General features: G+C 42.8%; 1 protein-coding gene across 2 annotated transcripts in view; it reads right to left on the bottom strand.

Moving 5' to 3' along the window:
* VWF (von Willebrand factor) overlaps positions 1–24,137 on the bottom strand; it is a 250,378-nt gene that overhangs the window by 46,630 nt on the left and 179,611 nt on the right. For both annotated transcript variants that reach the window (XM_063134384.1, XM_063134386.1), the window contains exons 43-45: positions 21,240–21,389; positions 6,292–6,405; positions 4,781–4,964 (exon numbers count right to left, since the gene is read on the bottom strand). In XM_063134384.1, the coding sequence (XP_062990454.1) occupies positions 4,781–4,964; positions 6,292–6,405; positions 21,240–21,389 (448 nt within the window). The remainder of the gene's footprint in view (positions 1–4,780; positions 4,965–6,291; positions 6,406–21,239; positions 21,390–24,137) is intronic.

Genomic DNA, 24,137 nt, shown 5'->3' with positions numbered 1-24,137 from the left:
GTATGTGTCTTGCTTTGACTCAGGGGAGAAGTCCTTCCTGCGCTCACTTAGACTTTATCAAATTCAATAATCCCTTTTTCAAATGTGCCAGAAGATTTAGGGTTATCTCGTGGCATGTTGGGATTGCCTTGGAACTGGCCCCATTGAGCTGTCTGCAATTGCAACTTTAAATCCCTGACATACTGGAGTGTTCAAATTTCAAAAGTTCCCCTAACATCAGGGGATGATGGGATTGCCTTGAAACTTGGTGTCCATGGGGACACATGGGTAAGCTGTCATGGGACCAAAGGATAGGTTTCTAACGTGCAAATTGACGTAGTTGTAGAATGGGACTTGATTTGGGGTGAGTTAAAAAGTTTAAGCCGCGCCAAAAATCAGGGGATGATGGGATTTGCTTGCAACTTGGCGTGCATGTGGACACATGGATAAGCTCTCCTGGTGCCGAGTTTGAGGTTTCTAACATGCAAATTGACGGAGCTATCCCAAGGGGTGTGAATGGGGTGCCCGATTTTCATAAATTCCCCAAAAATCAGGGGATGATGGGATTGCCTTGAAACTTGGCGTGCATGTGGACACGTGGATAAGCTATCATGGTGCTGAGTTTGAGGTTTCTAACGTGCAAATTGACGTAGTTGTAGAATGGGACAATTTGGGGTGAGTTAAGCCATGCCAAAAATCAGGGGATGATGGGATTTGCTTGCAACTTGGCGTGCATGTGGACACATGGATAAGCTCTCCTGGTGCCGAGTTTGAGGTTTCTAACATGCAAATTGACGGAGCTATCCCAAGGGGTGTGAATGGGGTGCCCGATTTTCATAAATTCCCCAAAAATCAGGGGATGATGGGATTGCCTTGAAACTTGGCGTGCATGTGGACACGTGGATAAGCTATCATGGTGCTGAGTTTGAGGTTTCTAACGTGCAAATTGACGGAGCTATCTAAAGGGGTGTGAATTAGGGTTATGGGAGGTGCGTTAGAGGGTAGAGCCGCGCCAAAAATCAGGGGATGATGGGATTTGCTTGCAACTTGGCGTGCATGTGGACACATGGATAAGCTGCCCTGGTGCCGAGTTTGAGGTTTGTAACATGCAAATTGACGGAGCTATCCCAAGGGGTGTGAATGGGGTGCCCGATTTTCAAAAATTCGCCAAAAATCAGGGGATGATGGGATTGCCTTGAAACTTGGCGTGTGTGTGTATACGCCCATGAGGTGTCATGGTGCCAAACGTGAGGTTTCTAACTTCAACGGAAAAAAAGTTGTTTACTTTTTTAGCTTTCAATGCAAGCCTATGGGGGGGCAAAAACGGAGCTCCGGATCCGATCCGGAGCTCCGAGCGGAGCGGAGCGGAAGTGGGCGGAGCGGGGGCGGGGCGGAGCGACCCGCTCCGAAAAATGGCGGATCTGCAAGTGAAGCGGAGCGGGGGGTCCGTGCACACCCCTAATAAAAAGCACAACCAGGATAAAACCACGCAGCAAAAATTGATATAAGATTAAAATACAAGTTAGAACAGTAAAATTTAAATTTAAGTTAAAATTAAGTGTTAAAATACTGAGAGAATAAAAAGGTCTTCAGCTGGCGATGAAAGGACTACAGTGTAAGCGCCAGGCAGACCTCTCTGGGGAGCTCATTCCACAACCGGGGTGCCACAGCGGAGAAAGCCCTCCTCCTAGTAGCCACCTGCCTCACTTCCTTTGGCAGGGGCTCACGGAGAAGGGCCCCTGTGGATGATCTTAAGGTCCGGGCAGGCACATATGGGAGGAGGCGTTGCTTCAAATAACCTGGCCCCAAACCATTTAGGGCTTTGAATGTCAATACCAGCACTTTGAATTGGGCCCGGACCTGGACTGGCAGCCAATGAAGCTGGAAAAGGACTGGCGTAATGTGATCTCGCCGGCCAGTCCCTGTTAGTAAATGGGCTGCTCTGTTTTGTACTAGCTGAAGTTTCCGGACCGTTTTCAAAGGCAGCCCCACGTATAACGCATTGCAGTAATCCAAACGAGAGGTTATCAGAGCATGGATAACTGTAGCTAGGCTATCTCTGTCCAGATAAGGGCGTAGTTGGTATATCAATCTATGCTGATAAAAGGTGCTCTTTGCCACTGAGTTCACCTGTGCCTCAAGTGACAGTTCTGGATCCAAGAGCACCCCCAAACTACGGACCCGATCCTTTAGGGAGAGTGCAACCCCGTCCAGGACAGGGCAAACATCACCTCGCCAGACAGATGAACCACATTTTGTATCTCCTGTTAATTAGAATCTCCCCATTCTCCTCGCCTTCTGGACTGCTCAAACTAACCTAGTGTTTCATTTACCCTAGAAACAGACAATAGTTGTGAAGAAGCTCAAGGTGACATTAGAAAGCCATGGTTGCATTTGCTATGCACACCCATTTTCGGTCCCAATATTGCCCCTGGTGCAGCAAGTTTTGCAGTGCTTCAAAAAACTACAAGAGCAAGGAATGCATCTATTTACTCCTTGTTTTATATTTATATGGGCAAAACATTGAAAAATCTGCAAAAGTAAAATGCTTATTTTTTAAAAAAAACTTACAAGAGAAAAAATCACCATACTGCTCATCATGGGTGACAGTGGCTTCATTATGCCACTTTCATTCCCTTCAATATGTTTTGCATTTCAGAGCTCTCCTGCCTACAGGCACAACCCACAGGTTTCATGCAGCTCCTCCCCAACAGTGGCGACCTCCGCTTTTACTCCAAGGATGCTCGAGGATGCAGCACTTGAAGAGCCTGCTTCTAGGAAGACGCTCTAGCAACCAGCACTCAGAGGGCCTGCCGACGGAGTGTTGGAGGCCAGAACATTGCCTATGATACACTCAGACTTATAAGTGGACTAGCTATAGTTCTGTGACCCTCTGAGTGCTGCTGCTGACAACAGCAGAGTGCCATGAAGTAAGTGGGAAAGGTAGAGTTGGCCATGCTGTGGTGGTGTTCAAGGCAAAGTGTGTATGAGCGGGGGGAGGGAAAGAGAGCATGTGAGTGGGTGCTTGTGAACGTGTGCACGCATGTGCAACCCCAGGACCCTTAAAAGGGACTGCATGCGGTCCTGAGGGCCAAACAACATTGTACACCTCTGCTATTGGAGGGAGGAAGCAGCAGCCAGGCACCTCTCCACCGTGCCTGGGTCCAGCTCCAGCTCAGAGCCCCCTCCCTCCTGCTGTCACCTGTAACTGCTGAACTTTCCAACTAAGATTGTAGTGCCTGAATTTGCTTTCCTTTTCCCCCTCCTCCTTCTCCCTCCCAATCCCCTTTCCTTTTGTGTCATGTCTTTTAGATTGTAAGCCTGTGGGCAGGGACTGTCAAGAAATACTTTTGTAAGCCGCCGTGAGAGCCTTTTTTGGCTGAATGGCGGCATAAAAATCCTTAAATAAATTAAATAAATAAATAAATAAATATAGGGACAAGTGACTTTTAGGAACTGTGCAGCCACCTGATATAACCCCATCAATTCACTGGTTGCTTTGCCAGTTCCAAGGAATGTGGAGGATGACGTTTCTTGGAATGGATAATTAAATCCAATGAAAATCTTTACTAGCCTGTCCTGGAGACAGTGGGGGGGGGGGGGAAATATATGTGATGTAATCTTGGTGCCTGAAGCGCAGGATCCAGCTATGCCAATAACATGTTTCCAACAATGGTCAGCTAGATGCTATTGGCAAGCCCACAAATAGGGCATGAAGGAAGATGACCTCCCCTGTTGTTGCTCCTCCAGCAACTGGGATTCAGAAGTCCACTACTTCTGTGCAAGGAAATTCCACTGAGCTATCATCCCCAATAAGCACTGGCAGGCAATGCATCCCCACCCACGAAGAGAATCCTTTTGACTTGCACTGAAACTTGCAACATTCTGTACATCCTAGAAGTTCATAGGTCCTTATCAGACTGTTTGGATTGCTGATTTATTAAAAAGAGTTTTCTTTTAATTAACAAACATATACTTCTGTGTAATTAGAAAGTCCTCTAAGTATACAGAAACTACTACCTTATTTTGGGTAGCCCTTTTTTGCTTCCAAACTACGACGTACTCAACAGATCATTGCACAATGGGAAAAGTTGCCTAGTGGAGTTCTGTGGACGGTGTTTCAGTCAATCTGCAACCTGTCTCCACGATACTGCATTCGGTTAACCATCCCACCTAGTTTTTCATACTTTCCCCCAACAGTAAGTCAGCATTCTGTGGTCATAGAACATGCTCAGTTTTCATTAGGCTTGTTTTTAAACTGTTCTTCTGCAAAACTTGGGCTTCCCTTCATACCTGCTAATACCTCCCTCTTGTGTGTGGATGATGCCATTTTGGATACATCAGGATCCACACTCACCTCTGAACTTCAGAAATAGAGAGAATTATGATAGAACTACCCTCTATAAATTCATCAGATCCCTTTAAAGAGGTATCTGAACAAATTGTCATCACATATACCTGTGGTGGCAATGAACTGCATAAGCAATTATACATCCAAAAAGAACAGGCAAAATTGCAAATGAGTGTGGATTGAGGGGACACATTGTGAAGAGGACGCAAGGCTAAAAGGAAAAAAGAACATAAATAGTGGCACCAGTATAGCCTTGGTGTCACATGCACACACACACGTTGAAGACAATTTGTTGAATAATCTGCCCATTCCAAAAGCTTCAGATTTAAATTTGACTGTCAAATGTTTTTTGGGTTTTTTACAAACTTCTTCTCATAAAAAATGCACTATTATAATAAGCAACTAGTGCAGAAATATAATTTCTTCCATTTTTGATGGACAATTCCTTACCACAGTGGCATGAAGGACAGCAACCTGATTTCCGGTCGCAGTGCAGCTCTGTTCCGAATGGGCAATTTGGAGGCTCCATCTGTGTGCATGAGACATTCTTTGTCTGAATAAAGACTTCCTCATTCACCTGGACACATTCTCTGATGACGCAGGGGTTTGAGGGGTACTGCCACTCAGAGCCAACCTATGGATAAAAGACAGCACAAGGATTATGTGTAAGGAAGATTCCCCCACTCTAAGTAGTGCAGGACGATCACACTCCTTGGAAGCTTTTCCCACACCAGCGCTGCAGTGCAGGACAGCAATGTCTTATTCTCCTTTCCATCCACTGCAGAGCAAACTGGAGTTCTGCTCACTCTATCAAGCAAGAGAACGTGAATAGCAGTGACCTCATTAAATCACTGCACAAACTGGGGTTGAAGATGCCAGTCATACGAATACCTTCATGACCCAGAACTTTTAAAGGAACAAGGGTGGTAAGATATATATTAACCCCCAACTCCTCAATTACTGTTTATGGGGATATCAATAGTAGACTTAATGAGCAATATCCATTATTCAATTAACCTGGGGGCAATCTACACAAGCAATTTGGCGTTAAGGCAGAGCAGTCCTTTGTGATACATGATGTTGTGGCCAGCTTGAAAAGCTGCATTTAAGCCCACCACCACCACCATCAGCCGGGGCGGGTGGGGAGAGTAACGTGCAATTTCCCCAGCCATTAAAGCAGTGGGCGCTGGAACAAGGGGCGAGGGTCAGGGCAGACCCACAGCTGGACACTGGCCTGTCCTAGGGCTGGGCAGGTTCACATTGCAGGCCTAGGTGGATTTTAGATGCAAGACTAACCTTGGCTCCTCCTGTCTGCCTGCCCATCTATCCCCAGCGTTCAATATTTTTTGCTTCCTGTGCCCCTGACAGACCAAAGCCAATTTCATGAGAATCCAGATAATACCTGGAAGTGCTTTCCTTCCAGTAATGATAGCTTCTTCTGTGTTGCTTTGCAGGAAGTTGCAACACGGAAGAAGGTATCTTTACTGGAGAGGATTATGTTGTTTATTTCTGAAACTTGTAATTGGAATAACTAACACTACGTACAATTTGAAATGCAAAACAGTAATTCAGTATAAAATAAACCAGACAACATATAAAAGCCAGCAGCAAAAATACAATTAAAATGTTTAAAATCAGCAACCCCGTTCTGAAACAGCCTTATTATGTTGCAATGTTTTCACTTTACAGTGGCTGAAAGAGCCACGCTTATTTCTCAGGGAAGGAAATTCAGCAGGCGGCCCCCTTGCAGTTCTCCCCAACGAACCCCACCCCCCACCCCCAGTGCATGAGGAAATCACGGGGCCTGACAGGAGTACCAAAACGATACATGAAATGAGTTGTTTTATGCTTCTTTCCCCACCCAATCTTCAAAAAGACAAAACAGCAACAACAACCCTGTAGGTCTCCTGTACGAGAAGGAAAAGGAGGCCCTGCATTGCCCCATTAAAATGGTGACCTGCCTCATGCCAATGGTCAGCATTTCCATCTCCCCGAGACCAAGGTGATGTCTCCTCACACATCGTCTTGAGACATTTCCCACAGCATGACCCTTCTTTGTTGACGTATTGATGTCCCTAGTGGGAGAAAAATGGAAAACACATGAGGTTCTACAACTTCCCATTGATTATATAGTTGGGTGTTGTTGTTGTTGTTGTTGTTTTAAAAAAAAGGCTAAGAGTTAGAAATTAATGATTCATGCACTGCTGCAAGGAATAATGGACTCGATGGCCTTGTAGGCCCCTTCCAACTCTGCTATTCTAGAGTCTATGATTCTATAATGGCTTCTTGCAACACAGCAAAGAAGGATTCTGCAAGAGCCAACAACCAAGGAGCTAGAGTAAATGGCACAAACTAACATCTCACGGCTACCCTTTTGCAGTTCTGTGTATTGCAGTTTTCTTTACATCTGGCACATAATCCGTGTGGTGTAGTGGCTTAAGGTGTTGGACTGGGAGTCGGGAGATCCCCTCGGCCATGGAAGCCCACTGGGTGACTTTGGGCCAGTCACAGCCTCTCAGCCCAACCCACCTCACAGGGTTGTTGTTATGAGGATAAAATGGAGAGGAGGAGGATTATGTACGCCGCCTTGGGTTCCTTGCAGGGAAAAATGTGGGATATAAATGAAATAAATAAATAGTTTTCCTGAAAATCTTTCCCATTTTCTTTCCCTCTTTATTAGAAAAGGGAGCTTTTCGGTGATAGTGCCCCTGGATATGTAATACTCTCCACAAAGAGGCTTACCTGGCACCCACATTGCGGTCTTTTGGGCACCAGATGAAGAACTTTATATTTTCCAAGGCTTTCTAGTGTTAAAATATGCCTTTTAAAATGTTTGCACTAATGTTATCACTTTTTTTGGTTTTATTTTAGTTTTATGCTGCTGTTGGTTTTATTATGTATTAGACTTCATAGTTTTACATTTTACTGTAAATCGCTCAGGGAATTTAGGTTATTGGGCACTGTATAAATACAGTGACTCAGGCTTAGTGACTCAGATGCTGGAGGTAGCATGTAGCCATCAGGACTAGTAGCCATTGATAGCCTTCTTCTGTAGGAATTTATCCAACCCTCTTTTAAAGCCATCTAAATTGGTGGTCATCACTACATTGTGGTAGTGAGTTCCATAGCTGAACAATGCAGTGTGTCAAAAAGTATTTACTATTATCTGTCCTGAATCGCCCAATAATCAGCTTCATGGGATGACCCCGGGTTCTAGTATTATGAGAGAGGGACAATATACATTTAAAACAACTATTCTAGCATCAGTTAAGAAAAAAATCAGCATACGTTTGTTTATTTATTTATTGCATTTATATATCACCCCATAGCTGAAGCTCTCTGGGCAATTTACAAAAGTTTAAAACAATAAACATTAAAAACAAATATACGAAGTTTAAAAACATAAAAAGCATAAAAACAACAGTATCCTTATAAAAACAGCTATTCTGGGGTCAGTTAGAAACAAACAAACTCAGCACATGTTAACTGCCTGGGAGAAGAGAAAGGTCTTAACCTTGCACCGAAAAGATAACAATGTTGGCGCCAGGCGAGCCTCATCAGGGAGATCATTCCACAGTCGGGGGGCCATCGCTGAAAAGGCCCTCTCCCTTGTTGCCATCCTCCGAGCTTCCCTCGGAGTAGGCGCTCGGAGGAGAACCTTAGATGTAGAGTGCAGTGAGGAGGTAGGTACATGTCAGGAGAGGCGTTCCATCATGTATTGTTGTCCCAAGCTATGTAAGGCTTTATAGGTTAAAAACAGCACCTTGAATTGAGCTCGGAAACGTATACACAGCCAATGAAAGTGGGCCAGAATCGGTCATATATGTCCAAACCTCCTGGTTCTGGATATCAATCTGGCCGTTGCATTTTGCACAAGCTGCAGCTTCAGAACCGTCTTCAAAGGCAGCCCCATGTAGAGCGCTTTGCAGTAATCTAATTTGGAGATTACTAAAGCATGGACATAGCTAGGCTATCCCTGTCCAGATAGGGGTGTAGCTTGGCCACCAACTGAAGTTGGTAGAAGGCATTCTGTACCACCGAGGCCACCTGAGCCTCAAGTGACAGAGATGGTTCTAGGAGAAGCCCCAAGCTATGAACCTGCTCCTTCAGGGGGAGTGCAACCCCATCCAGAACAGGTTGAACACCCGCTAACCGGTCAGAAGAACCACCCACTAACAGCATCTCAGTCTTGTCTGGATTGAGTTTCAGTTTATTAGCCCTCATTCAGTCTATTGTCGCAGCCAGGCACTGGTCCAGCACATCCACAGCCTCACCTGATGAAAATGAAAAGGAGAAGTAGAGTTGTATGTCATCAGTGTACTGATGGCAACACGCTCCAAAACTCCAGATGACTACAACCAACCGTTTCATGTAAATATTAAACAGCATGGGGGACAAGACTGACCCCTGCGGAACCCTATATTGGAGAATCCACGGGGCCGAGCAATGTTCCCCAAGCACCACCTTCTGGAACCAGCCCGCCAAGTAGGAGCAGAACCACTGCAATGCAGTGCCTCCCACTCCCAACTCAGCCCGTCGTCCCAGAAGGATACCATGGTCGATGGTATCGAAAGCCGCAGAGAGATCAAGGAGAATCAACAGAGTCACACTCCCCCTGTCCTTCTCCCGACTTAGGCCATCACACAGGGCGACCAAGGCTGTTTCCGTGCCAAAACCAGACCTGAAGCCCGACTGAAATGGATCCAGATAAGCAGTCTCATCCAAGAGTGTCTGGAGCTGGCCTGCAACCACCCGCTCAAGGACCTTGCCCAGGAATGGAACGTTTGGCACTGGCCTGTAGTTACTAAGATTTTCTGGGTTCAGGAAAGTTTTCTTCAGGAGTGGTCTCACTACCGCCTCTTTCAGACGGCCTGGGACCACTCCCTCTTGCAGAGAGGCATTAATCACTTCCCTGGCCGAGCCGGCTGTTCCATCCCTACTGGCTTTTACTAGCCAAGAGGAGCAAAGATCCAATACGGAGTTAATTGCTCGAACCTGTCCAAGCACCTTGTCAACATCCTCGAGCTGTACCAAGTGAAACTCATCCGAGAAACGTGACAAGACTGTGCTGTGGATACATCACTAAATTCACCTGCTATAACACTGGAGTCTAAGTCCTGGCGGATACAAATTATTTTATTCTGGAAGTGCCTAGCAAATTCATTACAGCAGGCCTCAGAAGATTCTACCATGTCCTTGGGACCGGTGTGTAATAGACCCTGAACAACTCTGAAAAGCTCCGCTGGGCAGCAGATTGATGATTTAATAGTGGCAGCAAAGTTGTTGTTTTTTTGCTGCTCTCACTGCCCCTGAGTATACCTTACTATAGGCACTTACCAGTGTTTGGTTGCATCTACCAGGAGTTTGTCTCCATCTGCTCTCAAGCAGTCTCCTATGTTGTTAAATGCCTGGTCTTAACCTGGCACCGAAAAGATAACACTGTTGGTGCCAGGTGAGTCTCATTGTGGAGACTGTTCCATAATTGGGGGACCACCACTGAAAAGGCCCTCTCCCTTGTTTATTATTATAATAATAAATATGAAAGTGTATGTGGATGAACAAACTGAAACTTAATCCAGACAAACTGGCAATAATGTGGTTTTGGCAAAGACGAGAACCCAAAACAATCCACATATTATTAAGCACAAGACAAAATTTAACAACATATGCTAAGTTTGTTTGTTTTTTAATGGACCCCAGAACTGTTGTTGTTTAAATGGACACTGTTGTTTTATACTGTTGTTTTTATATTTTTGATGGTTTTAAATTTTGTATACTTTTTAATGTTCACTGTTTTTAACTTTTGTAAACCGCCCAGAGAGCTTCTGCTATGGGGTGGTATATAAATTTAATAAATAAATAATTAAATAAATAATAAACAAGAATCTTTTGTTAGGGAAAATAGCTTGGTAGAGCAGTTGCAATTGAAATGCATGCATAAAAAACAATTGCACTGTTTAAGCCTACAACAAGAACTTGGATTGCAGGAAAATTAGGCGAGTTCTTGCAGAGGCTGGTTCTAATGCTTAAACTAGATCGCTGATAGGCACTAACTGTTCAGCTTGTAGTAGGAAGGATTTGTTGAGGTGAGGAGCCGGGGCTTAGGTAAATTGGGGTCCCTTCCACTCTTGGGAAGGGAAAAGAGGGTTGAGGTGAGCACAGAATGTGGGGAGAAAGAAGGGGACAAAACGAGGATTTATTTTATGGCAAGGCGGTGTGTGAGGGCCAGGTCCCTGTGAAACAAAGGGAGTGGAGGTCTCGTCTAAGTGGTAAGCACACACTAATTCACTTTTCTAACCATTTGTGCACTTGCCTCTTATTTCCTGTAGACTAGGCCTGCCCAGACTGAGGAAGGACCCTTAATAGCTATGGAACACCATGTTGATCGTCTCTTCCGGAAGAGGTAGCCAACAGGAAGTTAAGAGTAAGGAGGAAACACAAAAGGGGACCCAGCCATAGTCCTTTATTGGCCAGGGAAGGATACATGGAAATGCTGGAGCTCCAACAAATTAGTCCAAAGATAGAGTTAATTTGAATACACACAGCATAGAATCAGGGAGAGGGGGTTAGAGGCTATACTTTGTAGAAAAACCTCCAAAGATAGGAAGTTGCCTTGTTGATCTAAGGAGGCAATGTAATATGTAGCACTAAGTGGTAACTTCAGGCTGTTTTTTTAATGCTATGACCTCTGTGCTCTCTCTTATTTTTAAAAATCCTTTACTAACGAAAAATCAGAAACATTGGGCAGTATCCAACTGTGTCATTCCGTTAGTGCAAATGGCACTGCACTAGCAGAAGCTAAGTTCTGAACTCTGTGGAAGAGAAAAATCCAAGTAAAGTTATGTTTGCGCAAGCATGGTTATGCAAGCAGTTTTGTGTAACTCTTGTGCAACAGGTTGCACAACTGTTCGCACAATTAGTTGCAAAGCATAATGGGCAATTGCTTGCACAAAGGAAAGATGCAGCAGAGCTCTGCTAGTGCTGTTGAAGTTTGCAGAATGACGTTGTTGGATACTGCCCATTGCTTTTTCCTAGGAAAATATTGCAATTTTCTTATGAGAATGTCACAATAATTTTATTTCCTCATTGTGTAGTTAACAACTACAACCATTATCTAAATAATTCTAACTCTGGTACTATGGCACTTGAATTAATCAATAAAATAGATTTAAGAGATTAAATCTGATGTACAGGAAGTGACAGTGTTTTCCACTTGTCACAGTCAAGTTTAGGCTGCCCATACCCTCCGGAAAATTCTGGAAACCTCCTGGGAAAGCTGGGGGTCTGGAGGAACCGGACTTGGGGCCCAAAATACCGGGGTTGTGGTTACTGGGCCCGCAGCAACCACAACCCCAACTTACTGGGCCTAAATTTCCCCCAGCGAGTGGCGGCAGCCATCTTGAATCTCGCCCGAACTCACGCGAGATCTCGGCAGCTGGCTGGGAACTCTGCGAGACCCAGCCAACAGCCGAGATCTCGCGTGAGTTTGGGCGAGATTCAAGATGGCCGCCGTGAGGGGTGGGTGGCGAGGGCAAGGTGAGTGGTTGGGGGCTGCGTGCAGGAACTTCCAGCAACGCAGCCTCCAGCACCCCAATCCCCAGCGCAGAAGAAGAAGCAGCAGCAGCAGTAAGAAGAAGCAAGCAGGAGGAGGAGAAGATAGAGGAGGAGTTAAGACTGAGGTTTGTGTATGTGTTTGTGTGTGAGAGAGAATGTGTGGGTGCATGGGGTCTTTGAGTGAATGCATGTGTGCATGCGTGTTTTTGGAGTGAGTGATGCTGAGTATGTGTGCGTGCACACGCACACGTGTGCTGGCAGTGTGAGTGTATTGATGTCTGAATGGGATGCCTGGTTGTTTGACTGAATGAATGCATGTGCATGTTTGTAGTGGGGGTGGCTGTAGTTTTCTGTGAGTTGGGGGGGATGATTTGGAGGTGATGTTCCTATTAAATAATGCATTTTAAACCCATAGACCTTCCTTTCCAATTTGTTTACTATAATTGGCATGACGTATATTTTGTAACAGTGGCTGACAATTGTTCATCCTTCTTAAAGAAACTTTTAAAAAATTAACAGGGTAGCTATCATCATCATCATCATCATCATCATCATCATCATCTATCTCTCTTTTCTTGCTTGTGGTGGTTTTTCTAGATGAACATGGTGGGCTTTGCCAAGTCATGTTGTCTTTTACTGATTCAGAAATGTCCTGACTATTGAACATGTTTTAAGTAAGACTGCTTTCTGGATGTTGGTGTGCATGTATTTTGGTAGGCCTAATTTTTGAAGGTTTTCTGTAAAAACAACCACGATGTCATGCTGGTGACTGATGTGACTAACAAATAATTGTAAGTTTTTCCTGTTGCCATAGTTCTTTAACTTCCATATCCAGTGGTGTATATATATTTTTTCTGCAACATTTTTGTCATTAGGTATTGCAATTTCAATGTAGGTGTGTTTTTCTTGGTTGTTTTTGACTGTTATGTCTGGTTGAAGTTGAAACAAGCTAAGACACACTTTAATCCATTTTGTTCCATGGCTAATGTTTGCAGGCTAATAGTAGTTTATACTCTTTCTGAATGCTTGGTTGTTTGGTTGTTGTATACTTGTCAATTGCTTCATTTGTTCAGTGGTAGCAGTATGCAGTAAGGTGATGGGGAAACAGTGTTAAATGTTAGGAAAGGTTAGACTATGGTCATCCAGTGAAGGATTTGCAGTCAGAAAAGATATTTGAGGGAAGGGAAGACTGTATCACACACGGCTCATCTACACCAAGCAGGATATTCCACTTTGAAAGTGGTATAGAAAAGCCAGGAGCCACACTACTGCTTTATAGCAGTATTGAAGTGTACTGACAACTGTTGCGGCCCATGACACATACCATATACCACTTTCATAACACTTTCATAGTGTTATATCCTGCTTGGTCAGGGTGACCATATGAAAAGGAGGACAGGGCTCCTGTATCTTTAACAGTTGTATTGAAAAGGAAATTTCAGCAGGTGTCATTTGCATAGATGGGGAAACTGGGGAAATTTCCTCTTCATCACAGCAGTTAAAGCTGCAGATGCTCTGCCCTCTTTTAAATCTGGTCACTGTAGTATAGCTCCTGCACCTAACTGTTGTGATGAAGAGGGAATTTCACCAGGTTCTCCATATATACAAATGACACCTGCTGAAATTCCCTTTTCTATGCAACTGTTAAAGATACAGGAGCCCTGTCCTCCTTTTCATATGGTCACCCTGTGCTTGGTGTAGATGTGTCATGGGCCCCAACAGTTGTCAGTGCACTTCAGTACCACTATAAAGAAGTAGTGTAGCTCCTGCAGTGCAGTTGAATACCTCTATAAAGTAATAGTGTGGCTCCTGCCTTTTATATACCGCTTTCATAGTGGAATACCCTGCTTGGTGTAGCTGAGCACACAGTACAGCAAAAGCTTCAACGTACAGCAAAAGCTACAGAAGTAGGAATGAGTGAAGTTAATTTCAGATACATTGAATGTCTCACTTATACTTTATTCCAGTGATTTTAACATTAAGATGTTATGTAGAACAGGTTTGTCTTAATTGTGTGCTGTGAAATCAGACCTGTGACCAAGGCCATGTTTGGGTGGGCACGCCCCCTTGGGGGCTGGACATGTTGGTGGGCATGCACCCTTGGGGGCTGGACATGTTGGTGGGCACACCCCCATGGGGCGGCCATGTTGTCCTCCTTTTAGGTTTCCAAAATATGGTCACCCTAGTCAAGTTTACAGTTAGTTTTTAGCAAACATGGATATTTTCATGTTCAGTGTATCTGCTTCTCTTATATTGTTTACCCAATTTTATTATTTTCAGGTCTTAGAGATTTAAAATGCAAGATGTTTCTGTGACATAAATTCCTAAAGCTGGCCATACGGACGACACAAAGATCACTGTCTACAAGACCTGAGGGAGGAAAATAATAATACTCATCCCGGGAGATAACAGTTTATGTATTTTTCTGTACTTGAGCAGGTAACTTGGGAGTAATAATAAGCAGCAGCTGTGGGGAGACTCTGGGCTCACATTCTGTTACACAAGTTTTTCAATTTGCACTGCCAAAAAATAAAATAAAATAAAACTGAACAGCTAGACAGAGGACTTCGCTAAGCTGACTGTTTTCAGCTCCCTTGGTAAGAATCTTTCCACTTGTGAAGTCAGAATTGCTAGTTCATTGGAAGGAGACATTTGAGCAGAACTCATATTATGGAACTGTGACCTCATGTATCCCACAGTATCCCCTTGCTTGCTTTCTATCCATTGATCAAACTGTTTTCATTTAGTGATTATTATTTTTAATGTATCTAAGCTACCAATGTCCCTATGGCTTCATCTGAATTATTTTTATATCAATTCTATCTTCCCCCCCCTTGTATATGGCAATGAGTCCTTATTAGTTGTGGTAACATAGCTAAGGCCACGAATAGTGCCTTATCACATTGAACAGGAGCCCTGTTCAAGCAATTGTGTGAATGTGGGAGGGAACATGGGAGGGCCACCAATAGTGCCTTCTCCCCTCAGGCCCTTTTGCTCACCAGCTCCCACTTTCACAGTCAGGATAGATGCGAAATTCATTTCAATTCAGTTTTGATCAGGATTTATCCAGTTTACACCTTCTGGATGAAACACAGACTCAGACACGACCTGTGGTCGAAGTCTGTACATTTCTGAGCTTGCAAGTGATTCGTGGACCCCCAAAAATGTGTTCAAAAGCACATGCACAAATGATGCATACATTCGAAAAATACGCATAAAAATTCACAAGGATTTTCATGCAAAAAGAATCTGATATGGACTCTGATACAGACAAGCTTCAAGATGAAATTTGGGGAATTCAAATTTGGCTCATTCACACATCCTCAGCCTTTGATCTTCCCATGTTGAGCAGCAAGGTCTATAGAGCTATTCTGCTTGCATTTGCTTGAATATGTGTTGAATTCTCCATGTGATCAGGGCCCAGGACCATGATAAAGTAGGATGAAAGCAGCAAGAGCAGAGACGAAGGAGGTAAGTGGTGGTATTCATGGGGAGGTTGGGGGCAGGATTAACATGATCAAACCCATCCCCCAACATAGATTTATCCCTCATGCATTCAGGCAAATGCCTGGACAAGGTTTAGGAGTAAGTCTCATAATACTTCTGTTTAGGCATTCATAGGACTGAGCTGCAAGAAACTGAACTCTGAAATGAGAAGTCCTTGGTTCAAATCTCACTTCAACCCCAAATACAATAGCCACTGTACCTTCAGTCTCAGTTTCACCACTGTAAAATGGGTAAAACTATACTGGAATATCTTACACAGTTGTTGTAATGATTACTGAGAAAATATACACAAAGTGCTTTGTGCACTTGAAATATGATATATAAAATTATTAAATCTTCAAAACACTGGGTGATTCTTACTGTTTCATGTGCTAATGTGCCCTTCAGTCTTTAAATGTCTTAAGTTTCTAACCTTTTAAATATTTTATTTAAGAATTAAATTTGCTCATTTCACTCAAATCCAGGCTTCCTTAAAATAAATTTCCCTTTGATCTTTATTGCATCTAACAGTAAGCCCTTTTACACTCATGTTGAACATCTGGTGAAAGACAAACTTTACCACTTCAAAGAAAACTGTCAGTCTGAAAACATAGTGATTAAACTCACAGATTTCATGGTCAACCTCTATTACACTAATAATATATCATGTCTCAGTACAAGTGAGGCAAACATTCTGGCTCTCCTATGTAACAGCTGCCCGAAGGCTGGAAAAATGTTTTATGATCAATTTACGTGTGATTGGCCAACTGATTAAATTGAGTATAACTGAAAATCAGGAATGAGGCTATTTATAATCCCCCAGTTTCACAACTCCGAGGAAGCCAGAATGTAAAAAAAAACATACCAGGAAATAAGTGTACTGTTTTTCTGATTGTACAGGGAAGGTGTTAATTATTGCTGTGATTATGATTTAATTTCTTTAAGTTCACACAAAAATCTTTCTGAAAAATCGTAATATTCAGAAGGCATTAAAGTGTACACATTCCTCCTCCTAATGGCTGACTCAGCAATTGCAGCAGGTTAAATTTAGAAGATTTATGTAGAATCATCAGTGGTTTATGGAAACATGCAGAGCCTTCAGCAGGGCTATTGGCGAATAGCTGGTTGCTGAAAGAAAGGGGAAGCCCAGCTATTGTTCCCACCCTCTGTTTTCCTTCTGCCAGAAGGGCATTTCACAAGACCATATGAGCTGTGAGAGTGTTACTGAGTGTATAGCAGGCACCTGATTGCTTCAATATTCATCGAGACTATGTGTCATCCCACCATACCTCAAATCACTTTTAGAATCATAGAATAGCAGAGTTGGAAGGGGCCTCTAAGGCCGTCAAGTCCAACCTCCTGCTCAATGCAGGAATCCACCCTAAAGCATCCCTGACAGAGGGTTGTCCAGCTGCCTAGAAGCTTTGCAGTGGGGCTTGCCAAGTTGCTACCTAGGTAATGCCATGAAGTCATCAGATGACCACTTCACTGTGTTCATCATACATAATCCACATCAATAATCCATATTTAAAATATTCAAAGCCCTAAATGGCTTGGTGCCAGGTTATCTGAAGGGTCGCCTCCTCCCATATGTACCAGCCCCTAAGATCCAACTGAAAGTAGGCCCAGATGGCGTCCATCCTAGAGTTCTCAAAAAACCTGAAATATGAAATTGCGGACCTCCTCACAAAAATATGCAACATGTCCCTAAGCTCAGGCTCTGTACCAGAGGACTGGAAGATGGCCAACGTAACACCAATTTTCAAAAAGGGATCCATGGGGGATCCAAGAAATTACAGGCTGGTTAGCTTGACATCTGTTCCAGGTAAATTAGATGAAAGCCTTATTAAAGACAAAATTAGTAAGGATATAGAAGGGCAGGTCCTGCTTAAGAAGAATCAACATGGCTTCTGCAAAGGCAAGTCCTGTCTCACTAACCTACTAGAATTCTTTGACAGTGTCAACAAACATGTAGACAGGGGTAATCCAGTGGACACTGTTTACTTGGACTTCCAAAAGGCTTTTGATAAAGTCCCCCACAAACTTAGTAGTCATGGAATAAGATGAGAGGTCCTCTTAAGGATCAGGAACTGGCTAGCGAACAGAAAACAGAGAGTCGGAATAAACGGTCAATTCTCCCGATGGAGGGAAGTAAATAGTGGGGTCCCACAGGGACCGGTATTGGGACCAATTCTTTTCAACTTGTTTATAAATGATCTGGAATTAGGAGTAAGTAGTGAAGTGGGCAAGTTTGCTGATTATGCTAAATTATTTAAGGTTGTTAAAACATAAGGGTTTGTGAAGAGCTCCAAAGAGATCTCTCCAAGCTGGGAGAGTGGACATCCAAATGGCAGATGCAGTTCAATGTAAGCAAGTGTAAGGCGATGCACTTGGGGCAAAAAACCACCAACTTCAAGTATAACCTAATGGGACCTGAGCTGGCAGTGACCGAACAAGAAAGAGATCTTGGGATTGTACTGCTTTTAGTTGCCAGAGCTGTCATGAAAGGAGTTGTCCAACAGTGTACTGCAACTTTTGGGCTGTTGGAAACATGAAGCTCTGAACATTAGGAGAATCACTACCTTCAAGCTTTTACAGGTATTGCTGCTTATGGAGGCAGCTGCAGGGAGGATGCTTCCTTCCTTTAGGATTCTGAACAAATAAAGGCATTAATCTTGTAAGTGTATGTCCTGTAACTTTGGACATATACAGAAAATATTTGATCTTCTGCTTGGGTTTTATTAGTTAAAGGAAGAAAAAGTTTTACCAACAAATTTAAAAATCTAACTAGATTTAAATCCTATTATTATTATTATTATTATTATTATTATTATTATTATTATTATTATTTCTTAACCCCCTCTCCATTCTGATCGAGGCAGGAAACAGTAACAATTAGTAAATACATAGAAATGAATTAAAACATAATATACATTGTTAAAACATCCTAAAAACATCCTAAAAACATCCTAAAAGTGCATTGGAAGAGATCAGTCTTCATAGCTTTCTTGAATGCTAGTAGACTGTTAAGTTGATGAGTCTCCTCCGGCAGGCCATTCCACAGTCTGGGAGCAGCAGAAGAGAAGGTCCTCTGGGTAACAGTTGTCAATCTAGTTTTTGCTGACTGAAGTAAATTCTTCCCAGAGGACCTGAGTGTGCAGGGTGGATTGTACGGGAGAAGGTGATCCCGCAGGTAGCCTGGACCCAAACCATGTAGGGCTTTAAAGGTGATCACCAACACTTTATACTTCACCTGGAAACTAACTGGCAGCCAGTGAAGAGATTTTAAAACTGGTGTGATGTGGTCACCCCTAGGTGTACCAGTGACCAGCCTGGCTGCTGTATTTTGAACTCGTTGAAGTTTCCGGAGTAATTTATTTATTTATTTATTTATTTATTACATTTCTATACCGCCCAATAGCTGGAGCTCTCTGGGCAGTTCAGTAGGCACAGAGGTAGCCCTATGTAGAGCGCATAGCAGAAGTCAAGCCTCGAAGTTACCAGCATGTGCACTACCGTCTTTAGGTCTTCCGACTCCAGGAAGGGGCGCAACTGGCGTATCAGCCGAAGCTGAAAGTAGGCACTCCTGGCCGTCGCATCTATCTGGGCTGCCATTTGGCGCAACGGATCCAGAAGCACCCCCAAGCTGTGAATGCAGTCTTTCAGGGGGAGTGTAACCCCATCCAGAACTGATTGACACACCTCCAAACCCAGGTTGTGGGTTAGTAAAACATTTCAGCAAATATAGGCTCTGCTTTTAATGTTTTAAAAAGTAGATGGTAGAGAGTGGTTAGAATTAGAAAAAACAAACAAATGAACAAACAAAACCCTGTTGCAACAAAAATGTTTACGCTGAACCTTGTAGTTCCCAGCTAAAAGTTAAAAGATAATGTTCATGATCCAAAATAGCGCATGCGCACCATCTGTGAACACACCTGGGTTTTTTGGACATTTTTTCTCTCACATTTTCCACCACAGAACTTCTCATGCTGCATTTTAAGCACCCGAGAGTTTAAAAATCTGTTTTGGGCCTTGGAACAAAAATTGTTTAAAAATGGAAACTAGGGAGGGGGGATCAGTTCACAATTATACGGCGCAATTTTTCTTTACGCGTCTGCTTTGCAAAAGTCCCCCCCCCCCCCACAGCTTGCTTTTTAAACTCAGGGGAGTTTAAAGTGCATTTTGGTGGTTCCGTAAGATAAGATTTTTTAAATCCAGCAAACATGTTACCAGCTCAGTACATGTACTGAAATAAATAAGCAGTGAAAGCCTGTTATTACTTTCTGTTCTATTGGCGAATAGGCTGCATTCATCGCTTCCAAAGACATTTTCTTGGTGTCAAATCTAAACTTTTTACAATGAAGCAGAACACACACACCGCCGAAGAGTCTGGAGTGTGAAGCAAACTGTAACCAGCAATTGGCCTTGAAGACAGCAACAGAAGCCAGAGCTAAAATTGTCTTATTAATATTAGACAAGCAATAGGTGTCAGATTTTATAACCTGGCTAGTAGTCTTTCATATAACACTGGTTTGTGATGTAGTAATGAATTAGTTTTATTACACAACTGAGAAAAACCTGCAGGCCTGGTGCTTCTACATTTTCCTCTGAAGGGGAATGAATCCATGGGAAAGGGTTTAGGTAAAAAGGAGACTATGAAGGAAAGTTTCCCACGCCCAACCAAGCCAGAGCTTAGTGTCTCCACACATCCTACATGCTCAGTGTGCAGATCTTGCAGAGTGGGAACAACAGCTTTGGGGATTGGCAGAAATACTTGGTTTAAAGCTGAAGTACACATGTGCAGGACACGGAATAACAGGCTCAAGTTAAAGGAAGCCAGATTCCAGCTGGACATCAGGAAAAACTTCCTGACTGTTAGAGCGGTATGACAATGGAACCAGTGACCTAGGGAGGTGGCGGGCTCTCCCACACTAAAGGCCTTCAAGAGGCAGCTGGACAACCATCTGTCAGGGATGCTTTAGGGTAGATTGTAGGCCCCTTCCAACTCTGCTATTCTATCATTCTATGAAGAACTTTGGGTAGTTACAATCTCTGAGGGCATCCTTAGAATCTCTACCTGCATTTACTTAATCATAGGTGGTTCAACTTCTAAGTGGTATTTTCAGGACAGTGTGACCTGTTTTGTGTTTTCTAGGATCATATCTAGGATCATAGATATTTTATAGAAATAGTACAAGCCCACTATTGATGGTGGAAGATTTGTTGTGGTGGAAACTTCAAAGCTGAAAAGTAATATTCATTTTTACTTCCTTACTTTGAGAAAAGAAGGATCTGTAGATGTAACATACAAGTGTATTGCTTTGCTTTGTCAACACACACGAAAAACGTAGTTATTCTGGATGCTGTCAAACTGATCAACAGTATTGAGAGTGTCAGGTCCAAGTAAACAAAATAAGTCAGCAAGCATGTTCTCAGCATGCCGCAGAGCTTTAAGCAGCAACCAACCTCTTCCATCTTCCTTTTGTGGGGTTGCTGGAGTCAGGGGTCCTCAACTGGGTCTGCATGTGCAATATAGACAGGACTGAGTAGGAGTGAGTCCAAAGTGCTACATCGGATATTTTAGCGATTTGACCAGTCTTCTGCATCATATATTCTTTTCAATTATTTACAACTTTAGGTTTTATAGTAGTTTTTGCTCTTTGGGGCTATTGTATAGGCTAGCAGTTTTGGAGATGGACAATGGGTAAAACAACAACAATAGTTAAACTGAACTGAACTGAACTACTCCTTACTAAAAAAAAAAAAAAAGGCATCTGCCAACCATTCCCTACGCTGCTTATGCAAAGCGCACCACTCAGACCGCCAGGTAGAACTTCTATTCCAATTAATACCATGAAGTTTTACATACCGGTGGACAAATCTTACTGCATTCCTTCTCAAGACATTCTGTAATTCGAAGTCCTGTCACAGCATCTTCCATGTCTGTGCAGGAGCACTCTGTACAGCCTTCCTCCCAAGTCTTCCCAATAGGATAGACAACATTTTGATGGACACAAACCTGAAAATAGTTACAATATGCATACTTATTGCACAGAGAATTGCACATTATTGTTCTCACAGGACTCTTGCTTTAGCTAGCAGCTACACCACTGTAGTTTTCAAAGCTTAGGGTTTTCAGTTAGGTGGTCAGTAATGATGGACAAGTTTTGTTTCTTGATTGCTTGTCCAGCACTGCTGACCTCTCTTGCACTGTACAGTTGCAAGAGTGCTGGGTGTCTTTTAGGGCACATTCCCAATTTAAGTGGGAATACAGCAATGCCCCACATTAACTCATTGTGTGCCTCCAACAGTTCCTCCAAAGCTTCTCCAATGTGCTAGGATTCGGTGACAAATGGGCAGACATATTATTGTGGGAAAGGTTCCCTGAAGATAGAAAAGTATGAAACCCGCTGCTTATAAATCAATAAATAGGAAGACACATAGTAAACCTTCTTCACGTCAACTTCCGTAGGTCTATCACAGACTACATAGTTGTCCCAACTCTTCAAACAAAGTTTTAGGAAGAGAGTTTCACAGGAGGCAGCCCCCACCTTCTGTGTTACTTTGGCTAGGAGGCTCTGCTCTGAATTGTTAGCAATAAAGAAAAGGAGACGAATATTGTCTTTCTTAGCCTTGTATCCTGACACTCCTTTCGAGTGATGCCTGCCAGTGCTGATCTTCAGAAAGTTACTATTTTTTAATTTTATTTCGGAAGGTGTATACTCCATTATGTGATCTTCACTAGTTTAATTGGTTTTAAAAACAGATTGGACAAACCACGCAAATAGGAAACCTCCATGTTCAGAGGAAGCAGACCTCACCCTCATCATTGGCTATTGGGAGGCATAAAAATGTAATAAATAAATAAATAATCATATGCTCAAGGCCCAGCGTGAGAAGGTTAAACCATTTGGGGGAAACATGCTGCTGGCATAACTGGAAATTTTGACTGATCTAACAAGGTAGTTTTTTTTATGTTCTTTTGTTTTTTAACTTTGTTCAGTTTCACTATTCCATTGTGGGGTGGGCGGGTTGATTGTTTGCACTGTGCTTAATGTATTTGCTGTGCATTTATCCATCGAAAGTTCATTTATTAAAAATAAATAAATAAATAAAAGAAGCACTATTGCATTCAACATCAGAGGCCCTCTTATGTATCCCACCACTTTCAGAGGTGTGACTCATTGGAGCATGAGGCTCAGCCTTTTCTGCTTTGGCACTCAGATCATGGAATTCTTTGCCTGGAGTGGTGGGGTTGGGCACCCTCTTTTTTAAGCTTCAGGCATGCTCCTAAGACTTTTCTGCTCTACCCAATGTTTGGGGTGGGTTTTTTTAATATTATTGTTATTTCCCTGCTTTTAAACAGAACCTTTTCTTTGTTTTATTATATGATGACTTCAGTAATTTTTGGATTCTTGCATTTAATGTGTTTTATGTATTTTCAGAAGCTTGAAAGATGCTTTGAGTTTCTTTATACAGAAAAGCAGGTTAAGGTGCAATCCTATGGTCCCTGGGAGAGGATCCAAGGACATAGTATTTTTGGGATTCTCCCTCTTAAAGCCATAGACACTCCAATGTTTTCGGGAGGGGGACTTCGAGATCCAATCCCCTCCCCCCCACACCGCAGCCACCATGGAAAGAACCATGGTGCCAGTTTTCAAAGGTCACAAAAAAGACCTTCAATGACCTCAAGGATATAAAAAAGGGGTGTTCCAGTGGGCGTGGAGAAGAGAAGGAGAGGAGAGGCCAGGATCCACAGAATTCTATAGTCTCAACAGCCTCAGCACTGTTCCCAGCAGTGCGGCTCCTCTAGATGGGCTCAGAGTCTTGTCTGCGGGGGGAGGGGGATTAAAAAAGACGATGGAGAGGTGAAAATCACCTCTGTTGCTCTTCCCATCCTGCCAGCAGCAGCTTGCAGGGAGTAGAAATCTTAGAAGCCTCCAAAATTGGAGGCTTCCATCTAGCAGGCGGTAACCCAATAGGGTTGCAATCTTAGCCTTTATTTCAACAAACAAACTAGGTTTCTAAATCTTATGTAAACTGCTCAGAGAGCTTCAGCTATGGGGCGGTATAACAATGATGATGATGATGATGATGATGATAATAATAATAATTCTAGGCATATTGAATGTGGATCATGACCCAAACAAAGGTAAACTTATTTCAGTTCCATTTATTTGGATCAGCAAGTTTGAAAACTTTAGAGCTCTCGTGTCCCCTCAGCTTTTGCAGAGTTACAGCCATGTTCTCTATCTGCCCCCAGATTAGCGTGACGAAGAACTCATCTTCATGGATTATGTACTTGGATGTTAATTAGGAATAAATTCATCTGATCATAACACAATAAAATGGTTTTAAGATAAAAATTGATCAGACAATTCCCAAATAAAATCTAAACAGATAGAATAAAATATTTGGACTGAAGAATTAGATATGTACAAATTAAGTAGAATTGTGATTAGAGGAAGTACTAGTATTTTAGGCCTGTTTATGAGGAAGATGGTATATATTAACAAACTGAAAACTTCATCATCATCATCATCATCATCATCATACATTTATTTATTTATTTATTTGTTACCTGTCTCTCCCTCTGGATCGAGGCGGGTTACAACACAAATGCAAACACCATAAAATACTTATAACTAATTAAAACATTTAAAACTAATACATTATTAAAAGCAGCACATTATTAAAAAGGCATCTTAAACTTCAACTGGATAGGCCTGCCGGAAGAGAACTGTCTTTACTGAGGGGTTGTTGTTTT

Source organism: Elgaria multicarinata, chromosome 9 (assembly GCF_023053635.1).
Source record: "Elgaria multicarinata webbii isolate HBS135686 ecotype San Diego chromosome 9, rElgMul1.1.pri, whole genome shotgun sequence".
Taxonomy (NCBI): domain Eukaryota; kingdom Metazoa; phylum Chordata; class Lepidosauria; order Squamata; family Anguidae; genus Elgaria; species Elgaria multicarinata.
Note: the sequence above shows the minus strand (reverse complement) of the source record. Positions and strands in the feature narration are given on the sequence as shown.